Raw genomic sequence first — 26311 nt, 5'->3', positions numbered from 1 at the left:
TGTCCGTGTGGCGGTGTGTGTCCGTGTGGCGGTGTGTGTGTGGCGGTGTGTGTCCGTGTGGCGGTGTGTGTCTGTGTGGGGGTGTGTGTGTGGCGGTGTGTGGCGGTGTGGCGGTGTGTGTGTGGCGGTGTGTGTCTGTGTGGCGGTGTGTGTGTGGCGGTGTGGCGGTGTGTGTGTGGCGGTGTGTGTCTGTGTGGCGGTGTGTGTCTGTGTGGCGGTGTGTGTGTGGCGGTGTGTGTCTGTGTGGCGGTGTGTGTGTGGCGGTGTGTGTCTGTGTGGCGGTGTGTGTGTGGCGGTGTGTGTCCGTGTGGCGGTGTGTGTGTGGCGGTGTGTGTCTGTGTGGCGGTGTGTGTGTGTGTGGCGGTGTGTGTGTGGCGGTGTGTGTCTGTGTGGCGGTGTGTGTGTGGCGGTGTGTGTGTGGCGGTGTGTGTCTGTGTGGCGGTGTGTGTGTGTGTGGCGGTGTGTGTGTGGCGGTGTGTGTCTGTGTGGCGGTGTGTGTGTGGCGGTGTGTGTCTGTGTGGCGGTGTGTGTGTGGCGGTGTGTGTCTGTGTGGCGGTGTGTGTGTGGCGGTGTGTGTCCGTGTGGCGGTGTGTGTGTGGCGGTGTGTGTGTGGCGGTGTGTGTGTGGCGGTGTGTGTCTGTGTGGCGGTGTGTGTCTGTGTGGCGGTGTGTGTGTGGCGGTGTGTGTGTGGCGGTGTGTGTCTGTGTGGCGGTGTGTGTGTGTGTGGCGGTGTGTGTCTGTGTGGCGGTGTGTGTGTGTGTGGCGGTGTGTGTCTGTGTGGCGGTGTGTGTCTGTGTGGCGGTGTGTGTCTGTGTGGCGGTGTGTGTGTGGCGGTGTGTGTCTGTGTGGCGGTGTGTGTGTGGCGGTGTGTGTCTGTGTGGCGGTGTGTGTGTGGCGGTGTGTGTCCGTGTGGCGGTGTGTGTCCGTGTGGCGGTGTGTGTGTGGCGGTGTGTGTCTGTGTGGCGGTGTGTGTCTGTGTGGCGGTGTGTGTGTGGCGGTGTGTGTGTGGCGGTGTGTGTCTGTGTGGCGGTGTGTGTGTGTGTGGCGGTGTGTGTCTGTGTGGCGGTGTGTGTGTGTGTGGCGGTGTGTGTCTGTGTGGCGGTGTGTGTCTGTGTGGCGGTGTGTGTCTGTGTGGCGGTGTGTGTGTGGCGGTGTGTGTCTGTGTGGCGGTGTGTGTGTGGCGGTGTGTGTCTGTGTGGCGGTGTGTGTGTGGCGGTGTGTGTCCGTGTGGCGGTGTGTGTCCGTGTGGCGGTGTGTGTGTGGCGGTGTGTGTCCGTGTGGCGGTGTGTGTCTGTGTGGGGGTGTGTGTGTGGCGGTGTGTGGCGGTGTGGCGGTGTGTGTGTGGCGGTGTGTGTCTGTGTGGCGGTGTGTGTGTGGCGGTGTGTGTCTGTGTGGCGGTGTGTGTGTGGCGGTGTGTGGCGGTGTGGCGGTGTGTGTGTGGCGGTGTGTGTCTGTGTGGCGGTGTGTGTGTGGCGGTGTGTGTCTGTGTGGCGGTGTGTGTGTGGCGGTGTGTGTCTGTGTGGCGGTGTGGCGGTGTGTGTGTGGCGGTGTGTGGCGGTGTGTGTTTGGCTGTGTGTGTGTAAATGTGTACATATGTGTGTTTCTCTTGGTGTAATAGCTATAATATTGTGTTTGTGTCTTTAGGAGGACGGTGAGGCGGCCCGGCTGAAGGAGCAGCGTCTGGCAGAGTACGCAGCCAAGAAGGCTAAGAGTAAGTTCCTAAACCCCCCGACCCTAACCATCCCTGACCTCTGACCCCTAACTCTAAACCGCCCCCCCCCCCCCCCCCCCCCCAACAATAACCCTGACCCCAACCCCAACCTCCGACCCCCAACCCTAAACCTCTGCTGCCACTCATGATGATCCAATCACCATCTTTCGGCTGACGCCTGATGGACACTCTTTATGGAACTGATGAGGCTCTCTGGCCCAGCGGGTTGATAACGCCGTTAACCGTGGTAACCCACTCCTCGCTCCGGCGGGTGGATGCTAACGCTGCTGGCGTTACCACGGTAACCCACTCCTCGCCCATGGCAGGTTGAGGTTACCACGGTAACCGTCTCCTCGGCCCGGCGGGCGGATGCTGCTGCCGTTACCACGGTAACCGTCTCCTGTCCCTGGCGCGTCGATGATGTTGCCGTGGTAACCGTCTCCTCGGCCCGGCGGGTGGATGCTAACACTGCTGCCGTTACCGTGGTAACCCACTCTCCGCCCCGGGGGGTTGATCTTGATGTTACCATGGTAACCGTCTCTCCGCCCTGGCGGGTGGATGCTAACGCTGCTGCCGTTACCGCGGTAACCGTCTCCTCTCTCCGTTCCAGAGCCGGCGCTAATCGCTAAGTCGTCTTTGCTGCTGGACGTGAAGCCGTGGGACGATGAGACGGACATGTCCAAGCTGGAGGAATGTGTCCGCAGTATCGTGATGGACGGGCTGGTCTGGGGACAGTGTAAGTTACAGTTACCTGTTACCATAGCAACCAGAACCTTTAACCCTAACCTGCTGGTCTGAGTCAGAGTTAGCTGTAGTTTAGCTGCTGCTGCTGCTCAGACAGACATGTCCAAGCTGGAGGAATGTGTCCGCAGTATCGTCATGGACGGACTGGTCTGGGGACAGTGTAAGTTACAGTTACCATAGCAACCATAACCTTTAACCCTAACCTGCTGGTCAGAGTTAGTCAGAGTTAGCTGTAGGTTAGCTGCTGCTGCTCAGCCTGGTCTGAGTTAGAGTTAACCCTAACCTAGCTATAGCTGTAGTTTAGCTGCTGCTGCTGCTCAGACGGACATGTCCAAGCTGGAGGAATGTGTCCGCAGTATCGTCATGGACGGGCTGGTCTGGGGTTAGTGTAAGTTACAGTTAGATGTTAATAGAGAAGCCGAAAATTGTACTAAAGTAAAAGTACTGTTACTTCAGAAGTAAGTCCCGGCACAGTACATCCAAGTGATCGCCATCTGGCGCTCGAAACCCGGAGACTGTTGGGGGGGGGGTTGATAAGAGGGGGGGGGCCAAGGAAGGCGTTGAGATGAGGGAGGTGTGTGTTTTTCAGTAAGTGTGTGTAGCAATGAGTCTGTGAACTTCACTCAGAGCTGCTCTCAGCCAATGTCCTTGATGTTATCAGACGGCTCGGTCAGTTCTGAAACAGGTCCACAGATGTTCCTGAGAGGGGAGGGTTAGTGGGGGCAGAGTCACCTTGTTTACATTCCACCAGAGAGATTGTGACCAGAGCCATCGGCCAAAAACTGCCCTTTCAAGGCCAGATTATAGAATCAACAATTATATTGAAAAACATAGAAACTCTGTGTGTTTGAGTCTGTGTAAATGTGACTAAACCTGCAAAAACTAACATTTATACCAAAGAATCACCCAGTGATTCATGAGATTGACGCGTACGTGGATAAAAGGGATAAAAGAAAAGTAACAGCTCAACGTTCCTAATGTAGCGGAGTAAGAGGAACAGTTTCTCCTTCACAAATCTACTCAAGTAAAAGTAAAAAGTATAGTGATTCAAAACTACTCCTAAAAGTACAACATTTCCCCAAACTTACTCAGGTAAATGTAACGGAGTAAATGGAACTCGTTACTACCAACTCTGGCCATAACCGTTACCTGCTGCTCAGGTGTTTCTGCTGCTCAGGTGTTTCAGGTGTTTCTGCTGGTCTGGGGACAGTGTAAGGACCGTTAGCCGTAGCGTTTACCTGTAGCTCAGGTGTTTCAGGTGTTTCTGCTGCTCAGGGCTGGTCTGAGTTAGAGTTAGCTGTAGTTTACCTGCTGGTCTGGGGACAGTAGATGTTAGAGTTAACTGTTAGCTACCTGTAGCTCAGGTGTTTCAGGTGTTTCTGCTGCTCAGGCTGGTCTGAGTTAGAGTTAGCTGTAGTTTACCTGCTGGTCTGGGGACAGTAGATGTTAGAGTTAGCCGTTAGCTACCTGTAGCTCAGGTGTTTCAGGTGTTTCTGCTGGTCTGGGGACAGTATAAGGACCGTTAGCCGTTAGCTACCTGTAGCTCAGGTGTTTCAGGTGTTTCTGCTGCTCAGGGCTGGTCTGAGTTAGTTACCTGTAGGTTACCTGCTGGTCTGGGGACAGTAGATGTTAGAGTTAGCTGTTAGCTACCTGTAGCTCAGGTGTTTCCGCTGGTCTGGGGACAGTATAAGGACCGTTAGCCGTTAGCTACCTGCTGCTCAGGTGTTTCTGCAGACGTGATGATCCAATCACCATCTTTCGGCTGAAGAATGATGACACTTTCTGGTCTGATTCTGCAGAAACCACCGGGGCTAGCGCTAATGCTGCTAAAGCTGTTATTATTGATTATATTAATATTAATACTGGTGTTCCTGCAGCTAAACTGGTTCCAGTGGGTTATTATAATTATTAATATTAATTGTTTTCCAGCTAAACTGGTCCCGGTTGGTTATTATTAATCATATTAATAATAATGTATTGTTTCTACAGCTAAACTGGTCCCGGTCGGTTATTATAATTATTATTAATAACTCTTATTCCTGCAGCTAAACTGGTTCCAGTGGGTTATTAGAATTATTAATATTATTATTTTCCAGCTAAACTGGTTCCAGTTGGTTATTATTATTAATATTGTTGTACAGCTAAACTGGTTCCAGTGGGTTATTATAATTATATTATTAATTGTTTCTACAGCTAAACTGGTTCCAGTCGGCTACGGCATCAAGAAGCTGCAGATCAGCTGCGTGGTGGAAGACGACAAGGTGAGATTCTGCTGCACCTGAGCTGCTGGCGGGTGTTCCACCTTCAGGTGTTTCACCTGCGTCTCTCCCGTGTTTTCTCACCTGTGCTTGTATTTCCAGGTGGGCACCGACATCCTGGAGGAGCAGATCACAGCGTTCGAGGACTTTGTTCAGTCCATGGACGTTGCTGCTTTCAACAAGATCTGAACATTTAATAAAGCACTTGGAAACAAATAAACCTGCCTGATTGTGTTTGTGGTAATAAACTTCCAGAACACGGTACATGAGTTTGGTGGACCCCCCTACTATTTTTCTGCAAACACTGCTCCACCAGAACTTGATTTGATATGAAAGAATATTCAGCTATTTTTCTGAAAAACATTTTTTTTTTGCTTGTTTTTTCTACTTTCACAACATTAAAAGTAGCAACAAAGTATTTGAGAATAAGCTGAGCTACATTTAAACCTCTGGTTTAAATGTAAACCACCTCCCTGGTCCTGCTGCCCCCCCGTCCGTTATTTTGTTTTATTTATTTATTTACTACTGTTTTACTTACATTTTTTAGAAGGAAAACCCCACTCCGTGCTGTTTTAATTTTGTATGTATGGCTGTATGATAATAAGAAGTCTGAAGTCTGAGGTTGATAATCCAGGTGAGATTTCAGTAAAACTCCAGTCCAGCAGGTGTTCATCACTAAACCTGCAGGTAGATGGTTGTTATGAAAACACCTAGTTTAAATGTACAGGCTGATCCACAGGTTTATGTTTTAATGAGCAAATATCAACTTAATGTAAAGAACATTTGACCAATGGTGCTTTCAGTTCAGTTTTATTTCTATAGCGTCTATTAAACCTGCGTTGAATCGACGGCGTAGGCCACGGCGTACGGCGCGCGTCGCCGCGTTGGTGTGATGCGGAACCATAAATCAGCCTTTACGGCCCTGTAGTCCCCCCAAGAGGAAAAAAAAAAGAGAAAAAAATACTTTAATTTATTTTTTTTTGTGAAGAAAAAAAGAAAATAAACAAAAAAAAACCCTTCAAATTATTTTTTGGTTTAAGAAAAAATAAGAAAGGTGAGGAAAAAAAAAAGAAAACATCTTTAATTCATTTTTTGGTTTAATAAAAAAAAGAAAAGATGAAAAAAACAAACAAAACTTTAATTTCTATTTTTGGTGAAGAAAAGGAAAAAAACGAAAAAAAAAAACCCTTTAAATTTCTTTTTTGGGTTAAAAAAAAGGTGAATAAGAAAAATAAAACACTTTTAGAATGCCCTTGAAAGAAAAAGAGAGGAAAAAAAACTTTTTTCTTTTTTTGGTGAAGAGAAAAAGAACCCTACAGTCCTGCAGTCCCCCCTGCAGTCCTGTAGTTCCCCCAGTCTTACAGTTCCCCCCTCCGTCCTCCAGGGGGCAGCACCTCCTCCTCCTCCCCCCCTCCCTCCCAGCTCAGACCGGAAGCTGAACCGGAAGCAGCAGCGGAGCGGCTTGTGCAGAATCGGTGTTGTGGATTTACCAGAACCTGAACGGAACCTAATCGGAACCGGATCGGAACCTGATCGAACTGCTGCAGGTAAAACCCGAACACCTGGAGAACCTTCCCGCCCTGCCGGAGCTAATGCTAACCTGCTAACGACCGGGGAGACACGTCACCACGGTCTCCATGGTTACCGCCCTTAAATGTGGTAACCATGGAGACCGAACTGGTCTGGTTCAGATGCAGAACCAGCTGAGATTAATTTAGTTTAGTTTAGTTTACCTGTAGCTGCAGAGCTGCGCTGTGATTGGTCAGGACCCGTGACGTCACGGCCAGGTGAGCTTCACCTGGAATAGAATAGAATAGAATAGAAAATAAAATAGAATATAATATAGAATAGAATAGAAAGCCTTTATTATCAATGTACATGTACAGTGGAATTAGGCAGCAGCTCCGTCAAAGTGCACACATGCAAAGACTATGTAAGCAAGGAACATAAATGTATATATATATATATTTATATATATATATATCTATTACGACTTTATTCTCGTAATTTTATGACTTTATTCTCCTAATTTCCAATTTTTTTTGTCTTAGTTTGGCCCTAATACTCTGTCGTAGATATTGCACTTAAATGAATGGAAGAATAATATTGCCCTTGAAGGGATGGGAGTATTGCACATAGATAGTAGAATATTGGGACATTGTGGATAGAAGGTAGAACATATTGCACAGAAAATATGAGGTAGCTTATAGGTTGAGAAAGAGAAAAAAATTGGGATTTTATTTTTGTCCAAAATCGCCCAGCCCTAGCACACCGTGATAAAAGTACCTGTGTCATCAACAGAACTATCCAGACCTTGGTGACAAGCTAATGAGCACCGTTAATTAGAATCAGGTGTGTTGGTGCAGGGAAACATCTAAAACATGCAGGACACCAGCCCACGAGGACCAGGATTGTCTACCCCTGCTGTAGAGGTAGTAGGAGACTTTAAATACTTAGGTACCTTTATTGACAGCAATCTTAACTTTAATAACCACACCAACCACATCTTTAAATCTTGTAATCAACGGCTACATTTACTACGCAAGCTCAACTATTTTAGTGTGAGAGGCAGATTATGCAGACTATAACATATATATTATAGTCTCCATAGTAATATATAATGTCTATAAAAACCTTATAGAGGGAATCTTAACCTTTAACATGTGGTACAGCAACCTTAACACAATAAATACATGCACGCTACAAAGAATAGTAAAAATAATAGGGAAGACACAGAGAACCTTAAGTGGTATTTATAAGGAAGTGATTGGAAAAAAGCTGCTGGATAGTAAATGATCGTACTCAGCCTCTGCAGAGTTTAAATGAGTTTAAATGTTTAAATACTTCCCTCAGGTAGACGGTACCGTGGACCAAAGCTAACTGGAACTTATTTAAAAACTCATTCATTCCCAACGCCGTTAAGTCTCTGAATGAGGGACATCTCGTAGATAAACTTGTCTTTTATTTACACGTCCTTGTTGTTCCTCCTTTTCTGCCACTAAGATGTTTTTGCGTGTAATGTTATGTTAAGTGTTAGTTAAGTGTCATGTTACTGTTGTTTTTGTATTATGAGACATATGAGTCGCATTGCTGGCCAGGTTAGTAGCTAGGCTAGTAGCTGCACACGTGGAGATTACTCGTCTATAAGATCACATGAATTCAATGATGGAGGAATTACAGTCGTTAACGGACAGTAATGGAGCTTTTCCACCAGTACCGGAACTGGAGGCGTGACGAGTAGATACTTTTCTGTATCTTCTCTGCCGAGGTTCTAAGCTGAGTCGGCTGTGATGTCATCACACTCCGGGCCACTGATTGGTCGGGGGGTTGGAGTCAGATGTCTGAGTCAGGAAGTGGGAGTCGGTGCCAGAGCAGCTCACAGTTTTATTGAACAGGCAACGGCAGCAGACGTTTCTGATCCAACTGTGAGGAGCAGATGTTCATAAACCTGGTGCTGAGGAGAGAATTAAAGAGATGTAGACGGCCCTAACCATCTTTACTGATGTTTCTTCCTTTAGAGAATCAATCACATCCGTCAGCAGCTTCTCCATCCTCCTCCTGCTGATCTGGAGGAAACAAACCAGGACGAGCTGAGCAGGTACTGGAATAAAAGCACCATAACATGTAATATCTGTTACCTCACACACATCCTACCTGCTTTTTCTGCTCAGTTTTTCTTTCTTTCCTGTACTTTTATTTTCATTCCAAATCCAATGTATGTACTGTTTATATTTCATTATTATATATTTATTTTCTCCCTCCCCTGCATGTGTGTTGAGTTACTGTTGCTGAACAACTGAGTTTCCCCATTGAGGGAGAAATAAAGGATAATCTAATCTAAAGAACAGTGGGTTTGTGGAAGATGATATTATATTATATTATATTATATTATATTATATTATATTATATTATATTATATTATATTAGTCCGTACATCCTTCCAGTTTCGGGTCCCAGTCAGGTTTTTATCCTTCTCCATGTCACATCTAGGGCTGAAGGTTTATATGACATTTTTTAAATATACTGATATACAGGACTGTCTCAGAAAATTAGAACATTGTGATAAATTTCTTTATTTTCTGTAATGCAATTAAAAAAACAAAAATATCATCCATTCTGGATTCATTACAAATCAACTGAAATATTGCAAGCCTTTTATTATTTTAATATTGCTGATTATGGTTTACAGTTTAAGATTAAGATTCCCAGAATATTCTAATTTTTTGAGATAGGATATTTGAGTTTTCTTAAGCTGTAAGCCACGATCAGCAATATTAAAATAATAAAAGACTTGTAATATTTCAGTTGATTTGTAATGAATCCAGAATGTATGACATTTTAAAGGACTTTATCACAATATTCTAATTATAATTCTAATCTAAAAGAAAGGAAAAAAAAAATTTGGTGAATAAAAAGAAAAGAAAAAGACGAAAAAAACAAACAAAAAAACTTTAATTTCTTTTTTTCGTGAAGAAAAAAAAACAAAGAAAACCCCCTTTAAATTCCATTTTGGGGTTAAGAAAAAAAAAGGTGAGAAAAAAGAAAAAAAAACATCTTTAATTTATTTTTTTGGTGAAGAGAAAAAGAAATAAAAAAAATACTTTAATTTATTTTTTGGTGAAGAAAAAAAGAAAATAAACAAAAAAAACCCTTTAAATTATTTTTTGGTTTAAGAAAAAATAAGAAAGGTGAGGAAAAAAAACAAACATCTTTAATTCATTTTTTGTTTTAATAAAAAAAAGAAAAAAGAAAAAGATGAAAAAAACAAACAAAAAAACTTAAATTTCTTTTTTTCGTGAAGAAAAAAGAAAGAAAAACCCCATAGTTGTGGCCACGGCTCTTGTTTTTAACTTGTCTATTAGCTCCTCCAGGGGATGTTCATGTAACTTTACATCATTAGGTTAATAACCTTGTAAATCTTGACTGTTCTATCTCTCCCCTCAAGCTTCTCTCATAATCAGAGCTGGAGCTTCAGGATCCTCCCAGGAACATTCAGGCCGTGTATGTTTCCACCTGTGCAGGTAAGGACTGTTCCCGTTCTAGTCCTGGTTCAGGTTCAGGTTCTGGTTCAGGTGTGTTATAACTAGTGATGCACTGATTGTTCGGTAACCGAAATTATTCGTCTGAAAAATGCAAAAAAACTCTTTGGGTGTTCGGTGGAATAAGTGGGAAAAAACCGAACAATTAATAACGGCGTTGAAATATAAATAGACTGGCCGCTCCGTAACTGTTGCACCACAAACATAAATCGTTGACCAACCAAAAATAACCACATAAGAATTTTACCAACATTCACCAGGAGGTGGAACCAAAACAACATAAATCAATGTATTCCAGGTTTAGATGAGGAAATCAAACGTTAGAGCGTGGAGTGAAGTGGTGCAAACATGTCAGCAGTGTGGAAGTATTTTAGAGTGTTAGAATAAAACAAGAATGGCTGTTTGACATGAATGTTCTGCTCAAATATCTAGAGGGGAAACATCTGCAAAGTCTTTCAGCTACAAGTTTGATTTATCATTTGAAATGATAAAAAACATTTTTATTGTTTTAAGGCCTATGTTACAATGTTCAGTCAGTTAAGCCTAACGTAAGCTCAAAGATGGACTAAACATTTATTTTGCTAATTTATTTATTTTAAGTTATTGTTCTTTGCTGGTATAATGTCTGCTGGAATATTTAAGAAATGCTGGGAAATTAAAAATGTTCAGTTTTTTATGTTCAACAAATATTTTCTACCTTGTAATTTTGTAAAAGATTTTTTTCTTTGAAAAGCCTAAATCACATTTATTTGATTTATGCAATGGTGAAAAAATTGGCAAAATAAATGAAAAACTGCTGAAGAACCATGTTGGGTTTTGTTCGGTATTCGGCCAAGTGTTTATTATTATTTTCGGTTTTGGTTTCGGCCACAAATTTTCATTTCGGTGCATCACTAGTTATAACGTCTGGTTTCCTCCTACAGGCTCATGGACTCGGTGGTTCGGCCCCGGTTGCCCCTGGTTACGGCATGGAGCTCCCTGATTGGACGCCTCCTGCAGTGACTCAGCATGTGGGCGGAGTCTCAGCCGGGCCCGTCCAGGGCCCCGCCCACCAGGGGGCGGGGCTACTGCGGCTACTGCAGGGTCCTATACAGTAACCTGGACCAGGTAAACCTGGGGGGGTCATGTGACCGGGATTTTTCTGCAGTATTTACCAGACCTGATAGTGCCTTATGTTCCTGGCAGAGCTCTCCGCTCTCAGAGTGCAGGTTTACTCGTAGTTCCTAGAGTCTCTAAATGTAGATTTGGGACAGCACATCCAAGTGATCGCCGCGACTTCATGGCACTCGAAACCCGGAGACTGTTGGGGGGGGGTTGATAAGAGGGGGGGAGCCGAGGAAGGCGTGGAGTTGAGGGAGGTGGTTATCAGAAAGTGTGTGTGAGCGGTAAGTCCGTGAACTTGGCTCAGAGCTGCTCTCAGCCAATGTCCTTGATGTTATCAGACGGCTCGGTCAGTTCTGAAACAGGTCCACAGATGTTCCTGAGAGGGGAGGGTTAGTGGGGGCAGAGACACCTTGTTTACATTCCACCAGAGAGATTGTGACCAGAGCGATCGCCCAAAAACCGCCCTGTCAAGGCCAGATTATAGGATCAACAATTATATTGAAAACAGGCAGCCTCAGTAATTTTCCGTCTGCCTTTAGTCTCTGGTTCATCAATGGCGACTCCAATCAGACAAATTTGTGATCCCTGACCTCACCTGTCCCGTCTTCCAGCACCTGTCCAGCCTGAGACACCTGGACGCCGTCCAGACCTCGTCCAGAGAGACCAGCACCCCCAAAGCTGGAGGAGCCAGGTGGAGCCTGCTGGAGCGCTTCCTGTCTGATGTCCTGGAGCACCACCCGCACCAGGACCAGGACCAGGACCAGGACCCGCACCCGCACCAGGACCCGGACCCGCACCAGGACCAGGACCCCGGGTAGGTGAAACAAACGTACCCACGTCGCTACCACAACACCAGGTATGTGCACCTGCTCCTGCAGCTGCAGGTTTCTGTGGTAAACACACCTGAACTCATGAGATCCCTCCAAAAAAACTTTCAATTACACTTACTTTTACCCACAAATCACTTGCTAATTCTTCCAACCATCAGTCTACTTGAGCATACAATTCATTCCTGTTAATGTAAGAAGTCCGAGTCGATTCTTACTGAAATGAAATATACCTCAAGTATTTGGGAGAGCGAGTCATCCCCATTTATAAAATAAAAAACCAGTTCTTCTACATATATGTCCGTTTCCCACAAATATCTCAGTGTTCCAACACTTATGGACCTCAAGTCCTGCATATGCTATAAGTCCCACTGGACTATTCTTTTGGTACCCAGACCAACCATGGCGTTCTGGCCATTTCTCTCTTTTAATGTTACCCGAGATATTAAACCTTTTTAGAAGAGCGAGTCAAATTCTAAGGCAGGAGAAGCAAAGCATTCTCACAACACAATCAAATTCAAGTGTTGTGAAATTGCCAGCATTCCTAAAACATCTCTACAATAACTTTTCCCAATAACCCCTGCTCAAAACCACACAGCGGACTTTACCTAAATTTCAGGATGACGTCAACCATTCTCCGGCACTCTAATTCACAGACTTTTCGGCAACAACCCAGCAACAATAATTTGGGATTTTGCAAGTGGATCCCTTACCTTTGAAAATTTAGATAGAGTCACTGATTGTGCCGTTGTTCTGGAAAAAGAGTTTCCATCGAAGGTCTATTGTCAATCCGGGTCACAGCACCAAATTGTTGAAGAATAATACAAAGTCCAGTTCGGGAGTCCGCTGTAGGATGAGAGATTTTATTCAGCCGGCGTTGGGCGAATCTACACAGACCAGAGTTTGGTTGATATGCCGACCCAGATTGATTTGGCTACAGGGTTTTTATACAAAAGTTCAATCAACAAAGACAGGAATAAACAAGCCAAGTGAGAGACAGTCAGAGGTGTGAACTTTCAGTTTTGGGACTACACCTGAGGAGTCAGGAAGTCCATATATGGTCTTCGTCTCTGCAGGGGCTGGAAGTCAGATCCACTTCCACGGTGCCTGTCTCGGCAGGGATGCAAGACGCTGGAACATGCGTGACAATGTCTTGAGCATTGAATGAGACTGGCGCTGCCTGCAAGTCCTCGTCCCGGCAGGGGTTCTCAGGAGCTGGAACTTGCATGACAATGTCTTGAGCGGGGTATGACGCTGGAGCAATCTGCAAGGCGTTGTTGTCCCTGCAGGGGCCACGTGCTGTTGGAATGCTTCATCACTATACACTACCATCCATTTTACCGGGATCAAACATAACAAAAAACCTATATTTTGGCAGAATATTAGGATTCTGGGACTGATGTATGGTACAAGGAAGCCAAAGTGTAAGTCCATGGGTCCAGATTTAGATTCTACATAGTGAAAAGGTTATGATTTGACGCCAAGGTCATTCCAATAGGACAACTCTATTGGATTTTGTTGCGAAATGCAATATTACTGTATATTCGATGGCGGCCATCTTGAAAAAAGGCCGTCATATTTTTTTTTTTTTTTTGCACAATGGTTTTATCAAAAGAGCAACCACTAAGGAGTATGTGTGACAATTTTGGTGCTTGTAGCCGCAACTGAACGATTATTCCTGTTATTTCTCTAACTATCACCTTCCTGTCTCCTCAGGCCGTCCCACCCGGACCTTGTTCCTGGCCCCGCCCCTCCTGGCCCCGCCCCTCCTCTGCCTCCAGGTGTAACCCGACTCCTGCCCAGCTCTGACGACGGCTCCGTCCAACTGGCCAACGAGGGCAAACGCTACAGCACCGACAGCCAATCAGGAGACGGGGCCTGCCAGCTGTCTCCTCCTATCAGAGAGGAGGAGGGGCCACCGGACGACCCGCCCCCTTCTTCAACAGACCCCGCCCCCCTGGAGCAGACCCCGCCCCCTCATTCCACCACCCCCCATGAGCAGACTCCGCCCCCCCAGGACCAGGCTCCGCCCCCACAGGACCAGGCTCCGCCCCCCCTCCACAGAAAAGCCCACAGGAAAACCAACCGGAGGAAAGGCAGCGACTCCTCGTCGTCCCCGGGGGGCCGGGGTACCAGACCCCCCCAGAGTCCTGGTACCAAAACCCCCCAGGGTTCTGGACCTGGACCCGGTCCCCAGGACCGCCCCCATAGTCCTGGTACCAGACCCCCCCAGAGTTCGCAGAACCGCTACCAGAGTCCTGGCCCCCCGGGGGGCCGGGGTACCAGACCCCCCCAGAGTCCTGGACCTGGTCCCGGGTCCCAGAAGCCCTGGACCTCCTGGCAGAGGGAGAGGAGAGAAGCCCAGAAGCAGGAAACCTTCTGCCCCGACGACTTGGAGCTGCTGGACGACACTATCGACGAGGTGGGTCGCCTAACGGGGGAGCGGGTCGCCCTAACGGGAAGTGGGTCGTCTAACAGGAAGTGGGTCGTCTAACGGGAAGTGGGTCGCCTAACGGGAAGTGGGTCGCCCTAACGGGAAGTGGGTCGCCCAACGGGAAGTGGGTCGCCCAACGGGAAGTGGGTCGCCCAACGGGAAGTGGGTCGCCCAACGGGAAGTGGGTCGCCCAACGGGAAGTGGGTCGCCCTAACGGGAAGTGGGTCGCCCCAACGGGAAGTGGGTCGCCCAACGGGAAGTGGGTCGCCCAACGGGAAGTGGGTCGCCCTAACGGGAAGTGGGTCGCCCTAACGGGAAGTGGGTCGCCCTAACGGGAAGTGGGTCGCCCTAACGGGAAGTGGGTCGTCTAACGGGAAGTGGGTCGCCCTAACGGGAAGTGGGTCGCCCAACGGGAAGTGGGTCGCCCAACGGGAAGTGGGTCGCCCAACGGGAAGTGGGTCGCCCAACGGGAAGTGGGTCGCCCAACGGGAAGTGGGTCGCCTAACGGGAAGTGGGTCGCCCTAATGGGAAGTGGGTCGCCTAACGGGAAGTGGGTCGCCTAACGGGAAGTGGGTCGCCTAACGGGAGGTGGGTCGCCTAACGGGAAGTGGGTCGCCCTAACGGGAAGTGGGTCGCCCTAACGGGAAGTGGGTCGCCTAACGGGAAGTGGGTCGCCCTAACGGGAAGTGGGTCGCCCTAACGGGAAGTGGGTCGCCCAACGGGAAGTGGGTCGCCCAACGGGAAGTGGGTCGCCCAACGGGAAGTGGGTCGCCCAACGGGAAGTGGGTCGCCCAACGGGAGGTGGGTCGCCCAACGGGAAGTGGGTCGCCCAACGGGAAGTGGGTCGCCCAACGGGAGGTGGGTCGCCTAACGGGAGGTGGGTCGCCTAACGGGAGGTGGGTCGCCCAACGGGAAGTGGGTCGCCCAACGGGAGGTGGGTCGCCCAACGGGAAGTGGGTCGCCCAACGGGAAGTGGGTCGCCCAACGGGAGGTGGGTCGCCTAACGGGAGGTGGGTCGCCTAACGGGAGGTGGGTCGCCTAACGGGAAGTGGGTCGCCCTAACGGGAAGTGGGTCGCCCTAACGGGAAGTGGGTCGCCCTAACGGGAAGTGGGTCGCCCTAACGGGAAGTGGGTCGCCCTAACGGGAAGTGGGTCGCCCAACGGGAAGTGGGTCGCCCAACGGGAAGTGGGTCGCCCAACGGGAGGTGGGTCGCCCAACGGGAGGTGGGTCGCCTAACGGGAAGTGGGTCGCCCTAACGGGAAGTGGGTCGCCCTAACGGGAAGTGGGTCGCCCTAACGGGAAGTGGGTCGTCTAACGGGAAGTGGGTCGCCCAACGGGAAGTGGGTCGCCCTAACGGGAAGTGGGTCGCCCCAACGGGAAGTGGGTCGCCTAACGGGAAGTGGGTCGCCCTAACGGGAAGTGGGTCGCCCTAACGGGAAGTGGGTCGCCTAACGGGAAGTGGGTCGCCCTAACGGGAAGTGGGTCGCCCTAACGGGAAGTGGGTCGCCCTAACGGGAAGTGGGTCGCCCTAACGGGAAGTGGGTCGCCCTAACGGGAAGTGGGTCGCCCAACGGGAAGTGGGTCGCTTTAACAAAAAATTAACTAAATTAAATAATTAACTAATTTTAACTAATTCAATTTTAAACAAAACTCAGCCGGCAGTCTTCCTTGCTTCTGTCGTCCCTTATTCTGAAAATATGTCCAACTGCTGACGTCTGCATTAATTGTCGCTATCTTGCCTGAAACGGCTGCCAGTCTCACTCACGTATCACTCTCCTCTCACCACCACACTGACCTTAGCCGCCTAGCGGCTAACCGGAACAGCTGGCGCCGCCGGGGAGCCACGGGGCGGCTCAACATCTCCCCCTGGAGGCGCCAACCAGTAACTACAACAACAATTACCGTATTGTCGAATATAAGACGACCCTGATTGTAAGATGACCCTCTTTTTTTTCAAGACTCAAGATTGAAAAAATACTTTTTGAACACCAAATTCAATTTTTATACAGAAAATAATGACTGAAATATCTGAAACAAATGATTATAACAATATATTGGAGAGAAAAAGCCTGGTATTTTGACTATTTTAAATCATTATGTTGAAGTTTGCATCATAACTTCTCCTCAGCTGCCGGTTCACCTGCCGATCTTCCACACACTTTTCTCCAGATTGTCGCTACGTTTCTCCACTTTCTGTTATCTCTTCTCTTATTTTCTTCTCTTTTCTTATACTATTTTTTATTTTTCTTCTTCGTGACAGGGGTTCCTTTGTCCTGGGGAGTTTAGTTCAGCATTATCTTTAAAGATATCTGGCGCCATCTAGCGGTGTGAATGGGTATAACGTCTAGACCCCGAATGTAAGACGACCCACTTTTTCAGTCTGATTTCAATGTAAAAAACACCGTCTTATATTCAGGCCAATACGGTCAGTGGTATCGGATCATTTTTCCGAGTACGGGTTTATGAGAGCAGTATCAGCCCCGATACCGATACCAGTATACTGGTGTGTATATATATATATATATATATATATATATATATATATATATATATATATATATATATATATATATATATATATACCAGTATCGGTATCGGGGCATCCCTAGCTCTGACGGGACGCGGGTCGCCCGTACAGGAAGTGGGTCGCTCTAACAGGAAGTGGGTCGCCCGTACAGGAAGCGGGTCGCTCTGACCGACGCGGTTGAACCATCAGGTTATTGATCGTCTCGCTGCCTCGTTAACTTCACCTGTGGCTCCTCAGGTGATCCAGACCTGTTGCCATGGTAACCAGGAGGACTGGGACGACCTGCGTCTCAGCGTCGCCATGGAAACCCAGAGTGAAGACTGGGACGTGCAGGTACGGGTCTGGTTCTGGAGGGGGTCGGTGGTTCTGCAGGTTCTGGGTGGTTCTGCAGGTACGGGTCTGGTTCTGGAGGGGGTCGGTGGTTCTGCAGGGTCTGATACCAGCCATAAGAGCCATAATAATAATCAGTAGAAAACGAGATAGAGATCCAACTAATCCATTATTCCTTCAGGTAAAATTGTTGAAATTTCATGAATTAGTAGATTATAGTATTCTGCAAATTATGTTTAGAGCTCATAAGAAAACTTTACCAGTCGACATTCAGAAAAGATTTGAAAAAAGAAAAAGCAAGTAAAACTTAAAAGGAACAGAGATTTTTAAAAACCAAGATTCAGGTCTAAATTGATGGAACGTTGTGTATCTGAGAAAGAATCAGTTTATGGAACAATCTGAATAAAGAAAACAAAGAATCAAAATCAAACATTACATTCAAAAGAACAATTAAAGCCTGTAGTTAAGGAAATATAATGAAATATGTTAGTTACGTTTGATTGACATACCCATCGTCTTGAAAGATTTAAACATTGTTTGTGTTGAAATTCCTATTTTTCCCAAAGTTATTCCCAAAGAAACGGCCAAAAAACCCATTCAAAGTGGATGGGAGAAGGTAAAAAAAAAAGCAACAATTCACCTGTTTTCTGAGTCACCTAACTTTCCCATATCCCATTCAAACTTCAAAACAGAGGAAAACTTCTCTTCTCTCCAAAACACCAAACAGTTTTCTTTCTAAGATGTAGACTGTTCAAGATATGAGCCCTCAAGCGAGGACTGGAAATCACTTTTTTGTCAAATCTAGAGTGCGGGTGTCGGTTGCTAGAGTGGGAGAAACAGTAAAAAATAACCCACATTTTTATTTGTAACTCGAGCTCACGGCCAAACCATAAAAGCCAGACAAATATTTTTTGGTCAGAATGTAGACATAGGTGTTGGGATTCATAAAATGTGACTTTGACAGGCAGGGGATGCACAAAATTTAAACGGGGGGGGATAAAGCGGCGCCAATATCTGCCTCAGTCCCCATTGACTGTAATGTAATCAAAAGTTTTCTTCAAAAGAATCTCACTCTGTCTTCGCACTGAGCTTACTCACTTATTTTAAGGAATATCTGAATAAGATTACGATTTTCAGAATCTTCCGGGTTCTGTGTCTCTCACGATGTCTTTGTTTTTCTGCTACGAGCTACGGTTTTCTCACAAATCTGAGTTATTTGAGACCTTGTCAGAAGCCAAAATCTGGGTTTTTCTCACAGCCAAACCGGAAGGTTCTGAAGTCGAGGTTCTTGTTGCCGGGGCAACCAGAGCTCAGATGCTGACTCATTCAGCCAGAACTGGTCACATGACCCAGTCAGTACAGTCTTCATATACTTTAACCTGGAAAATGGAGAAATCTGACCCCTGACCTTTTCTAGTATTAAATTGTAGTTTTATTTTATCAATGAATGAAATAAAGAATAAATCAAACCGCCGGTTCCTGCAGGTGGAGCTCCCGGGGGGCGGAGCCAGCTCACCTGTCCGGGGGTTGGTGGTTCTGGTGGTTCTACAGGGGGTTTGGAGGGTTCTGCAGGTTCTGATGTTGGTTCTCTGCAGGTGGAGCTCCCGGGGGGCGGAGCCAGCTCACCTGTCCGGGGGAACGAGGGTTCTGGTGGTTCTACAGGGGGGTTGGATGGTTCTGCAGGTTCTGATGTCGGTTCCCTGCAGGTGGATCTCCCGGGGGGCAGAGCCAGCTCACCTGTCCGGGGGAACGAGGGTCCCGACCTCAGCCGGCTCATGGAGGTCCAGGTGGACCTGGAGGACCAGGTCTACTCCCACCAGCTGGACCGGGCCCTGCGGTCGGAGCCCAGGGGGGCCCGGGACCAGGACCAGGGGTTCTGGACCCTCCCCATCGAGCAGGTCCTGCCGGTCCCCCAGCACATCCCCGGATCCTTCAGGGGGAAGTCGTGGGCCGAGATCGAGCAGGAGGACGAGGAGAAGGTGAACCGGCTGGTGCAGCAGTTCCGGAAGAAGAACTTCCCCTGCTTCTTCGACGCCGAGGCCCAGGACAGGTGAGCCGGTACCGGTACCACAGCCCTAGTACTGGTACCACAGCCCTAGACCTGGTACCACAGCCCTAGACCTGGTACCACAGCCTTAGACCTGGTACCACAGCCTTAGACCTGGTACCACAGCCCTAGTACCGACCTGGTACCACAGCCCTAGCCCTGGTACCACAGCCCTAGTACCGACCTGGTACCACAGCCCTAGTACCGACCTGGTACCACAGCCCTAGCCCTGGTACCACAGCCCTAGTACCGACCTGGTGCCACAGCCTTAGTACCGACCTGGTACCACAGCCCTAGTACCGACCTGGTACCACAGCCCTAGACCTGGTACCACAGCCCTAGTTCCAGTCCGATACCGATACCAGTACATATCAGGCAGGAAACCTTTCACTGCTTCTTCGAGGCCGAGGACAGGTGAGCCGGTACCGGTACCACAACCCTAGTACCGATCTGATACCGAGACCAGCGTCACGACAGGCCAGGTGAAAAAAAACTCAAAATCTTACCAGGAATATTTGTCTTATTTCTGTTAAAATGTCTCATTTTTAGTCAAAAAATCTCATTACACTTAAAACAAGACTCATTACCAGAAAGTTTTTCACCTGTTTCAAGTAAATTTTCACTTGAAATAAGTAGGAAAATCTGCCAGTGGAACAAGATTTATCTTCTCATTACAAGCAAAAAAATCTTGTTCCACTGGCAGATTTTTCTACTTATTTTAAGTGAAAATCTACTTGAAACAGGTGAAAATTTCGACTTTTTTCTTGAAATTTAGAGAAAAAAAGTCGAAATGTCGAGAAAAAAGTTGAAATTTTGAGAGAAAAAAGTAAAACAAATTTATGAAAAAAGTTGAAATGTCGACAAAATTTTGTTTTATTTGACCATTTTCACCTGTTTAAAGTAAATTTTCACTTGAAATAAGTAGAAAAATCTGCCAGTGGAACAAGATTTATCTTCTTATTACAAGCAAAAAAATCTTGTTCCACTGGCAGATTTTTCTACTTATTTCAAGTGAAAATCTACTTGAAACAGGTGAAAATTGTTTTTTTTTTTTTGATGAGTCTTGTTTTAAGTGTAGTGAGATTTTTTGACTAAAAATGACACATTTTAACTAGAAATAAGAAAAATATTCAGAGTTTTTGCAGTGTAGGGTTAGCAATACGTCAAGACAGGCCGTGGTATACGCTCATTATATCACAGCTGAGGGCAGGGATGCTGGGATTAACCTTTTCACTTACGATACCGATACCACAGCCCTAGAACCGATCCAATACCAGCGCATATTTCTATCTCTCTGTTCTGAGCAATAGGTTCACTTTTTTAGTACTTATTTTGTAGTGTGGAGTAATAGAAAAGGCTTGATAAAGTGACATTACTCAGAATGAGAATAACAATCTTCCTGAGATGAATAATCCACAACAGTAGGTTATTATGACAAAACTTGAGCCGTTTATTAGATATTTCATTTTTTACCATAAGATAGGCAGTAGCATTAAATAAAATAAATAACACCTCAACATGAAAAAGCCAATACAAAAAAATCAAGCAAATTTAAAAACGATCCGATCCGTGTTTTTTGGCTGGATCGCAGCGTATTTTCGATCCGCAGATTAGATCGCGGGATTGCTAGTTGCCAGGTGAGCCGTTGCCCCACAGGTAACGCTGGGGGAGAACCTGCTCACCTCCACCTGTCCTCACAGGTGCGGTGGGAGGAGCCCCGGTGGGAGGAGCCCCGGTGGGAGGAGCCCCGGGGGGAGGAGCCCCGAGCTGGAGCTAGACTTCAGTCCCCTCCCATTGGTGGAGCCGGACGACATCCAGCCGGTGAGGAAGAGGAAGAGGCGGAGCTTCAGGATGGCGTCCAGGTGTCAGGTGAGTCTCACCTCTTGTTTTGGGAGAAACTCACTTTAGGCTCGGGAGTGGACGGCTGTGCAAAAATGAATCACACACACATTCGCTTTAGCTATAATATATATGAATACATTTATTAGCCAGCAGTGGATATAGAAGACACATACATTTGCTCTTTGCTATGATAAATGTGTCAAGTTATCCCCTGCAAATGGCAAATCAACAGACAACTACACAGGGCTAGGCCTTGATAACTCTTACCTCGACACAGAGGACTGGAGAGCCGGACAGTCCAGGCAGAGTAGCCGAAAACCTGGCTGGGCGTCCGTGCACTAGACCCACAGCAGACTCTGACCCCAACTTCCGGCTGTCCCGTCTTTATACGACGTCTCGCGGAGGGGGTTGCCCCTTCAACCCCCGCCCGCAAGCTCTCACGCTAAGTCTTGGTTCACACGGCAGAGCTCCCGCCTCTCTCACAGTTACATTAAACAGCAGGTGCATAGCTGATATGACTGTTTTGAGAACTAAGGACATTTCAGGACACAAAACTTATTTTTTCTTCCTTCACCTCTCTACCTTTCTATTATTTTACCTCTTTTCTCATCATTTTATTTCATTTTATTTGTTATTTAAGCGTACTCTTAAATTAAATACTTTTTAAAAACCGTGGTTTAATTCCCCGTACGAATTGTTACAGATTAACTTTTGTCTATTGTAATCCTGTATTTGACCCGGTCTTTGCCAATTCTTGCCATTGTAAGAATGAGATGAACCTGCTGGATCTACTACCCTTACTTACTACCGTACAACTAACGCTACCGAATTATCATACAGCTGACCGTACCGAATCATTATAAAAATGACCCTACCGAATTATTGTAAAACTGAACCAAATCATTGTAAAACTGACTACCTTTCCTCCCCCAGGTGGTGAAAGTCAGTCACGGCACTCAGACCGTCCGATTGGTCGTCCCTGCTGCCCCGACGCCCCCGGAGGCCCCGCCCCCCGTCATCCCGTCAGCCAATCGGAGCGCAGCATCGAGGGGGCGTCGGCTGAAGACGCCGGAGCTGCTGAGCTGCCGCTCCCTCCCGTCTCTTTACTCCAGCATCGTCTCACCGGTGCAGCCGCGCACCTCGCTGGTCTACCTGCTGGTCTCGCCCTCAGGCCCCGCCCCCGCCACGCCCTCAGGCCCCGCCCCCAAACGCTGCCGCCGGCGGCACCGCCCGGTAGAGGCGCGGCGCTTCAAGCTAACGTACAAGCCGCTCCCCGTGCAGTTCTACGACCCAGGAACCAACCGGATCCTGAAGAACCCGCCCAAGGGCGTGGCCCCGGGTAAGGGGACCCGGGGTTCGGGGGCCCGCGGCCCGGGCTCGGGTGCCCGGGACTCCGGGCCGCCCCCCTGCCGACGCCAGCTGTTCCGGAGCCTGAGTCCGGACCTGAACACGGGCCGGCCCCCGGACCAGGACCTGAACACGGGCCGGCCCCCGGACCAGGACCTGAAGGGGGACGCGGTGGGAGACGCCCAGACCAATGAGGGCCGGCGAAGGGGGCGGGGCAAGTCTCAGGCCCCGCCCCCAGGGCGGGGGAGGGGCGGGGACAGGAAACGGACCACGACCAGAGCCTCAATCCAGGCCACGCCCCCCCAGCCCAGGAGGGCGGGGCTAAGACGGAAACCTGCGGCTAGCTCCGCCTCCTCCCTGCCGGCCCGCCGGGGCCGAGGGCGGAGGGGGCGGGGCTGCAAGAGGAGGTAGCTACACGGGGGGTCGTGGTGGATTCAGACGGGTCCCTGGCCCCGGTTCAGGACCAAAAACTGCTGGTCCTGGTCCTGATGGACCCGGTCCTGATGGACCTGGTCCTGATGGAGGTTCAGGTCCAGGTCCTGGTCCTGGCGAATGTCTCACCTTCAGGACTTTAATGTCGACGGCGCGGATTATTAACGTTGACGAATGTTGTGGAGGAACAAACCTAACTAGATCACTTTTACCGACGGCTAAATGTACCAAATCATCGTGAAGCTCTACCGAATTATCGTAAACTTGACCCTACCGAATTATCGCAAACTTGACCCTACCGAATTATCGCAAACTTGACCCTACGGAATTATCGTAAACTTGACCCTACCGAATTATCGCAAACTTGACCCTACCGAATTATTGTAAACTTGACCCTACCGAATTATCGTAAACTTGACCCTACCGAATTATCGCAAACTTGACCCTACCGAATTATTGTAAACTTGACCCTACCGAATTACCGCAAACTTGACCCTACCGAATTATCGCAAACTTGACCCTACCGAATTATCGCAAACTTGACCCTACCGAATTATTGTAAACTTGACCCTACCGAATTATCGTAAACTTGACCCTACCGAATTATCGCAAACTTGACCCTACCGAATTATTGTAAACTTGACCCTACCGAATTACCGTCAACTTGACCCTACCGAATTATTGTAAACTTGACCCTACCGAATTATTGTAAACTTGACCCTACCGAATTATCGCAAACTTGACCCTACCGAATTATTGTAAACTTGACCCTACCGAATTATCGTAAACTTGACCCTACCGAATTACCGTCAACTTGACCCTACCGAATTATTGTAAACTTGACCCTTCCGAATTATCGTAAACTTGACCCTACCGAATTATCGTAAACTTGACCCTACCGAATTACCGTCAACTTGACCCTACTGAATTATCGTAAACTTGACCCTACCAAATTATCGTAAACTTGACCCTACCGAATTATCGTAAACTTGACCCTACCGAATTATCGTAAACTTGACCCTACCGAATTATCGTAAACTTGACCCTACTGAATTATCGTAAACTTGACCCTACCGAATTATCGTACGACTGACCTTACCAAATAATCGTGCGACTGACCCTACCGAATTATCGTAAACTTGACCCTACCGAATTATCGTATAATTGACCCTACCGAATTATCGTAAACTTGACCCTACCAAATTATTGAAAACTTGACCCTACCGAATTATCGTAAACTTGATCCTACCGAATTATCGTATAATTGACCCTACCGAATTATCGTATAATTGACCCTACCGAATTATCGTATAATTGACCCTACCAAATTATTGTAAAAACTAACCCTTCCAAATTATCGTAAACTTGACCCGACAAAATTATCGTAAACTTGACCTACCGAATTATCGGAAACTTGACCCTACCAAATCATCGTACAACTCACCCTTCCGAATTATTGTAAACTTGACCCTACCGAATCATCGTACAACTGACCTTACCAAATAATCGTGCGACTGACCCTACGGAATCATCGTAAACTTGACCCTACCGAATTATCGTAAACTTGACCCTACCGAATTATCGTACAACTGACCCTACTGAATTATCGTAAACTTGACCCTACCAAATTATCGTAAACTTGACCCTACGCAATTATCGTAAAGCTGACCTTACCAAATAATCGTACGACTGACCCAACGAATTATCGCAAAACTGTTCAGAAACATAGTTAATAACGGTAAAGTAAATCTGACATGGTGACACCTTGACCTTTGACCCCTGACCTTTGACCCCTGAACTCTGACCTTTGACCCCTGAACTCTGACCTTTGACCCCTGCCCTGTGACCTTTGACCCCTGAACTCTGACCTTTGACCCCTGACCCCGTCACTGCCGCGACCCGCCGGTTCTTCTTCTGGCCCTTTGGCCGTGAAACTTGACTCAGGAAGCTGCTGGAAAAACCTAAACTGATGCCGATCAAGTAAGAAGTCTGGAGGACAAAGACGATCAATGATCCGATCATTATTGATCATTGATCATTATTGATCATTGATGATTGATGGACGTCTGCAGGACAGCAGGCGGCGCAGCAGCAGCTTCTAAAGTGTGCGAATGCATGCGTGTGTGTGCGCATGCACAAACCTTTCTGTCACTTTCAATAAGCTACATGAATGCTTTATTTTTATAATTTCCACGTAAAAGTCAGACACATTTTTTAAATTCATTTATAAAAGAATTAAGAGTTTGCGTTTCAACGGAATGTAAAATTATTTTTATACTGTTTTTACATCTGAAATGACTTCACACGTCATGGAAAACAAAAACGGTTATTGGATTTGTAAATTAATTTTTATTACACAAAGAATTAAATAATTTATTCATTGAAAAATGCAGATGTTTGAATCATGTTTTTATTTAAGAGAAACTCGTTGCTCGTTGTTCACCTGAAGCTCCAGCAGGAGGAGCTGTTCACCTGAAGGCTCTGTTCCCATGGCAACCACCAGGTGGTGGACTATGGAGGATTTTTAGTGCCAAAATTAAATAAATAAATACATCATTAATTAATTAATTAATTCATCCATTCATTCATTAAATATTTCATTAATTAATTAAAATGGGAATTCAATATATCATTCATTAGTTAAATGTATCATTAATTAATTAAATGTGTAATTAATTAATTTAATGTGTCATTAATTAATTAAAATTTGAATGAAATATGTCATTAATTAAAATTGAATTCATTTTAAGTAAAATTAATTGTATTTTAATTAATTACATATTTAATTCCAATTTTAATTAATTACTGACATTTAATTAATGAATGATTTATTTGATTCCCATTTTAATTAATTAATGATGTATTTATTTAATTTTGGCACTACATATTCTCCATATGGACATCTGTATCTGTTGACTCTGTTCCCATGGCAGCCACCAGGTGGAGACACCTGTATCTGTTCACTCTGTTCCCATGGCAACCACCAGGTGGAGACGCCTGTCTCCTCACTCTGTTCCCATGGCAACCACCAGGTGGCGTACGGCTCCGCCAACCTGCCCTGCTGCCTCCAGAAGCTCCGCCCCCTTCCTGTCACCTGGACACAGTTAGAACCGGAATTACAATCTGTGTCTCATTCATTCTTCTTCCGGCTCTCGACGAAGGCGGACTCTTCTCTGCTCCTCTCCCTCATCTATCTTCCCTGCTACTGCTTTTGTCCTGTCTCGTCTTCAGAGTCTCTCCTTTTCACTCCTCCCAAACTCTACAATCATGGAATTGATTAGCTGGTCTCTCAACACAATTGACCAAATGTTTGCAACAAGAAGTCAGGGGTAAGGGAGCCCTCCTGCCCCGATGGGAGGTTTTTTACTGGATACACAATGGATTCCTACAAATACTGGAAACCGTTGTGTTTGGTGATTCTGTCTGTCGAGGACGTTGAAGATGCTTCATAATTGGATTTATGGAAGGAAAAAAAAGAAGAAAAAAAGGAAAAAAGAAAAAGAAGAAAAAAAGAGAAAAAAGGGAGAAAAAGAAGAAAAAAAGGAAAAAAAAGAAGAAAAAATAAGAAAAAAAGAGCAAAAAAGGAAATAAAGAAGAAAAGGAGAAAAAAAGGAAAAAAAAGAGAAAAAAGGAAATAAAGAAGAAATAAAGCAATGTAGCAGGATTTC

At 46.7% G+C, this 26311-nt stretch overlaps 2 protein-coding genes across 2 annotated transcripts in view; both read left to right on the top strand.

The window, feature by feature from the left end:
• eef1b2 (eukaryotic translation elongation factor 1 beta 2) overlaps nt 1-4933 on the top strand; it is an 11315-nt gene extending 6382 nt beyond the window's left edge. Inside the window, exons 4-7 of the mRNA XM_061716240.1 lie at nt 1645-1711; nt 2322-2447; nt 4649-4716; nt 4816-4933. Of these exons, the coding sequence (XP_061572224.1) occupies nt 1645-1711; nt 2322-2447; nt 4649-4716; nt 4816-4902 (348 nt within the window). The 3' untranslated portion in view covers nt 4903-4933. The remainder of the gene's footprint in view (nt 1-1644; nt 1712-2321; nt 2448-4648; nt 4717-4815) is intronic.
• A 4723-nt stretch (nt 4934-9656) lies between these two features.
• zdbf2 (zinc finger, DBF-type containing 2) lies at nt 9657-24963 on the top strand. Its single transcript, XM_061715814.1, has 8 exons — nt 9657-9734; nt 10676-10859; nt 11468-11670; nt 13400-14105; nt 16883-16978; nt 18571-19025; nt 20723-20891; nt 21798-24963. The coding sequence occupies exons 2-8, from the start codon at nt 10761-10763 to the stop codon at nt 22620-22622; spliced, it is 2553 nt and encodes an 850-aa protein (XP_061571798.1). The 5' UTR covers nt 9657-9734; nt 10676-10760; the 3' UTR covers nt 22623-24963.
• The last annotated feature ends 1348 nt before the right edge of the window (nt 24964-26311 follow it).

The sequence above is a fragment of the Cololabis saira genome, chromosome 24, assembly GCF_033807715.1.
Source record: "Cololabis saira isolate AMF1-May2022 chromosome 24, fColSai1.1, whole genome shotgun sequence".
Taxonomy (NCBI): domain Eukaryota; kingdom Metazoa; phylum Chordata; class Actinopteri; order Beloniformes; family Belonidae; genus Cololabis; species Cololabis saira.
This window is presented reverse-complemented; position numbering and strand designations above follow the sequence as displayed.

Excerpts from the sequence above, each read along its gene's own strand:
- zdbf2 (XM_061715814.1), top strand. The coding sequence starts at position 10,761 with ATGTGGGCGGAGTCTCAGCCGGGCCCGTCCAGGGCCCCGCCCACCAGG. Across the intron at positions 14,106-16,882 it reads TGGACGACACTATCGACGAG|GTGATCCAGACCTGTTGCCA; the intron begins GTGGGTCGCCTA and ends GTGGCTCCTCAG. Across the intron at positions 20,892-21,797 it reads GGATGGCGTCCAGGTGTCAG|GTGGTGAAAGTCAGTCACGG; the intron begins GTGAGTCTCACC and ends TTCCTCCCCCAG.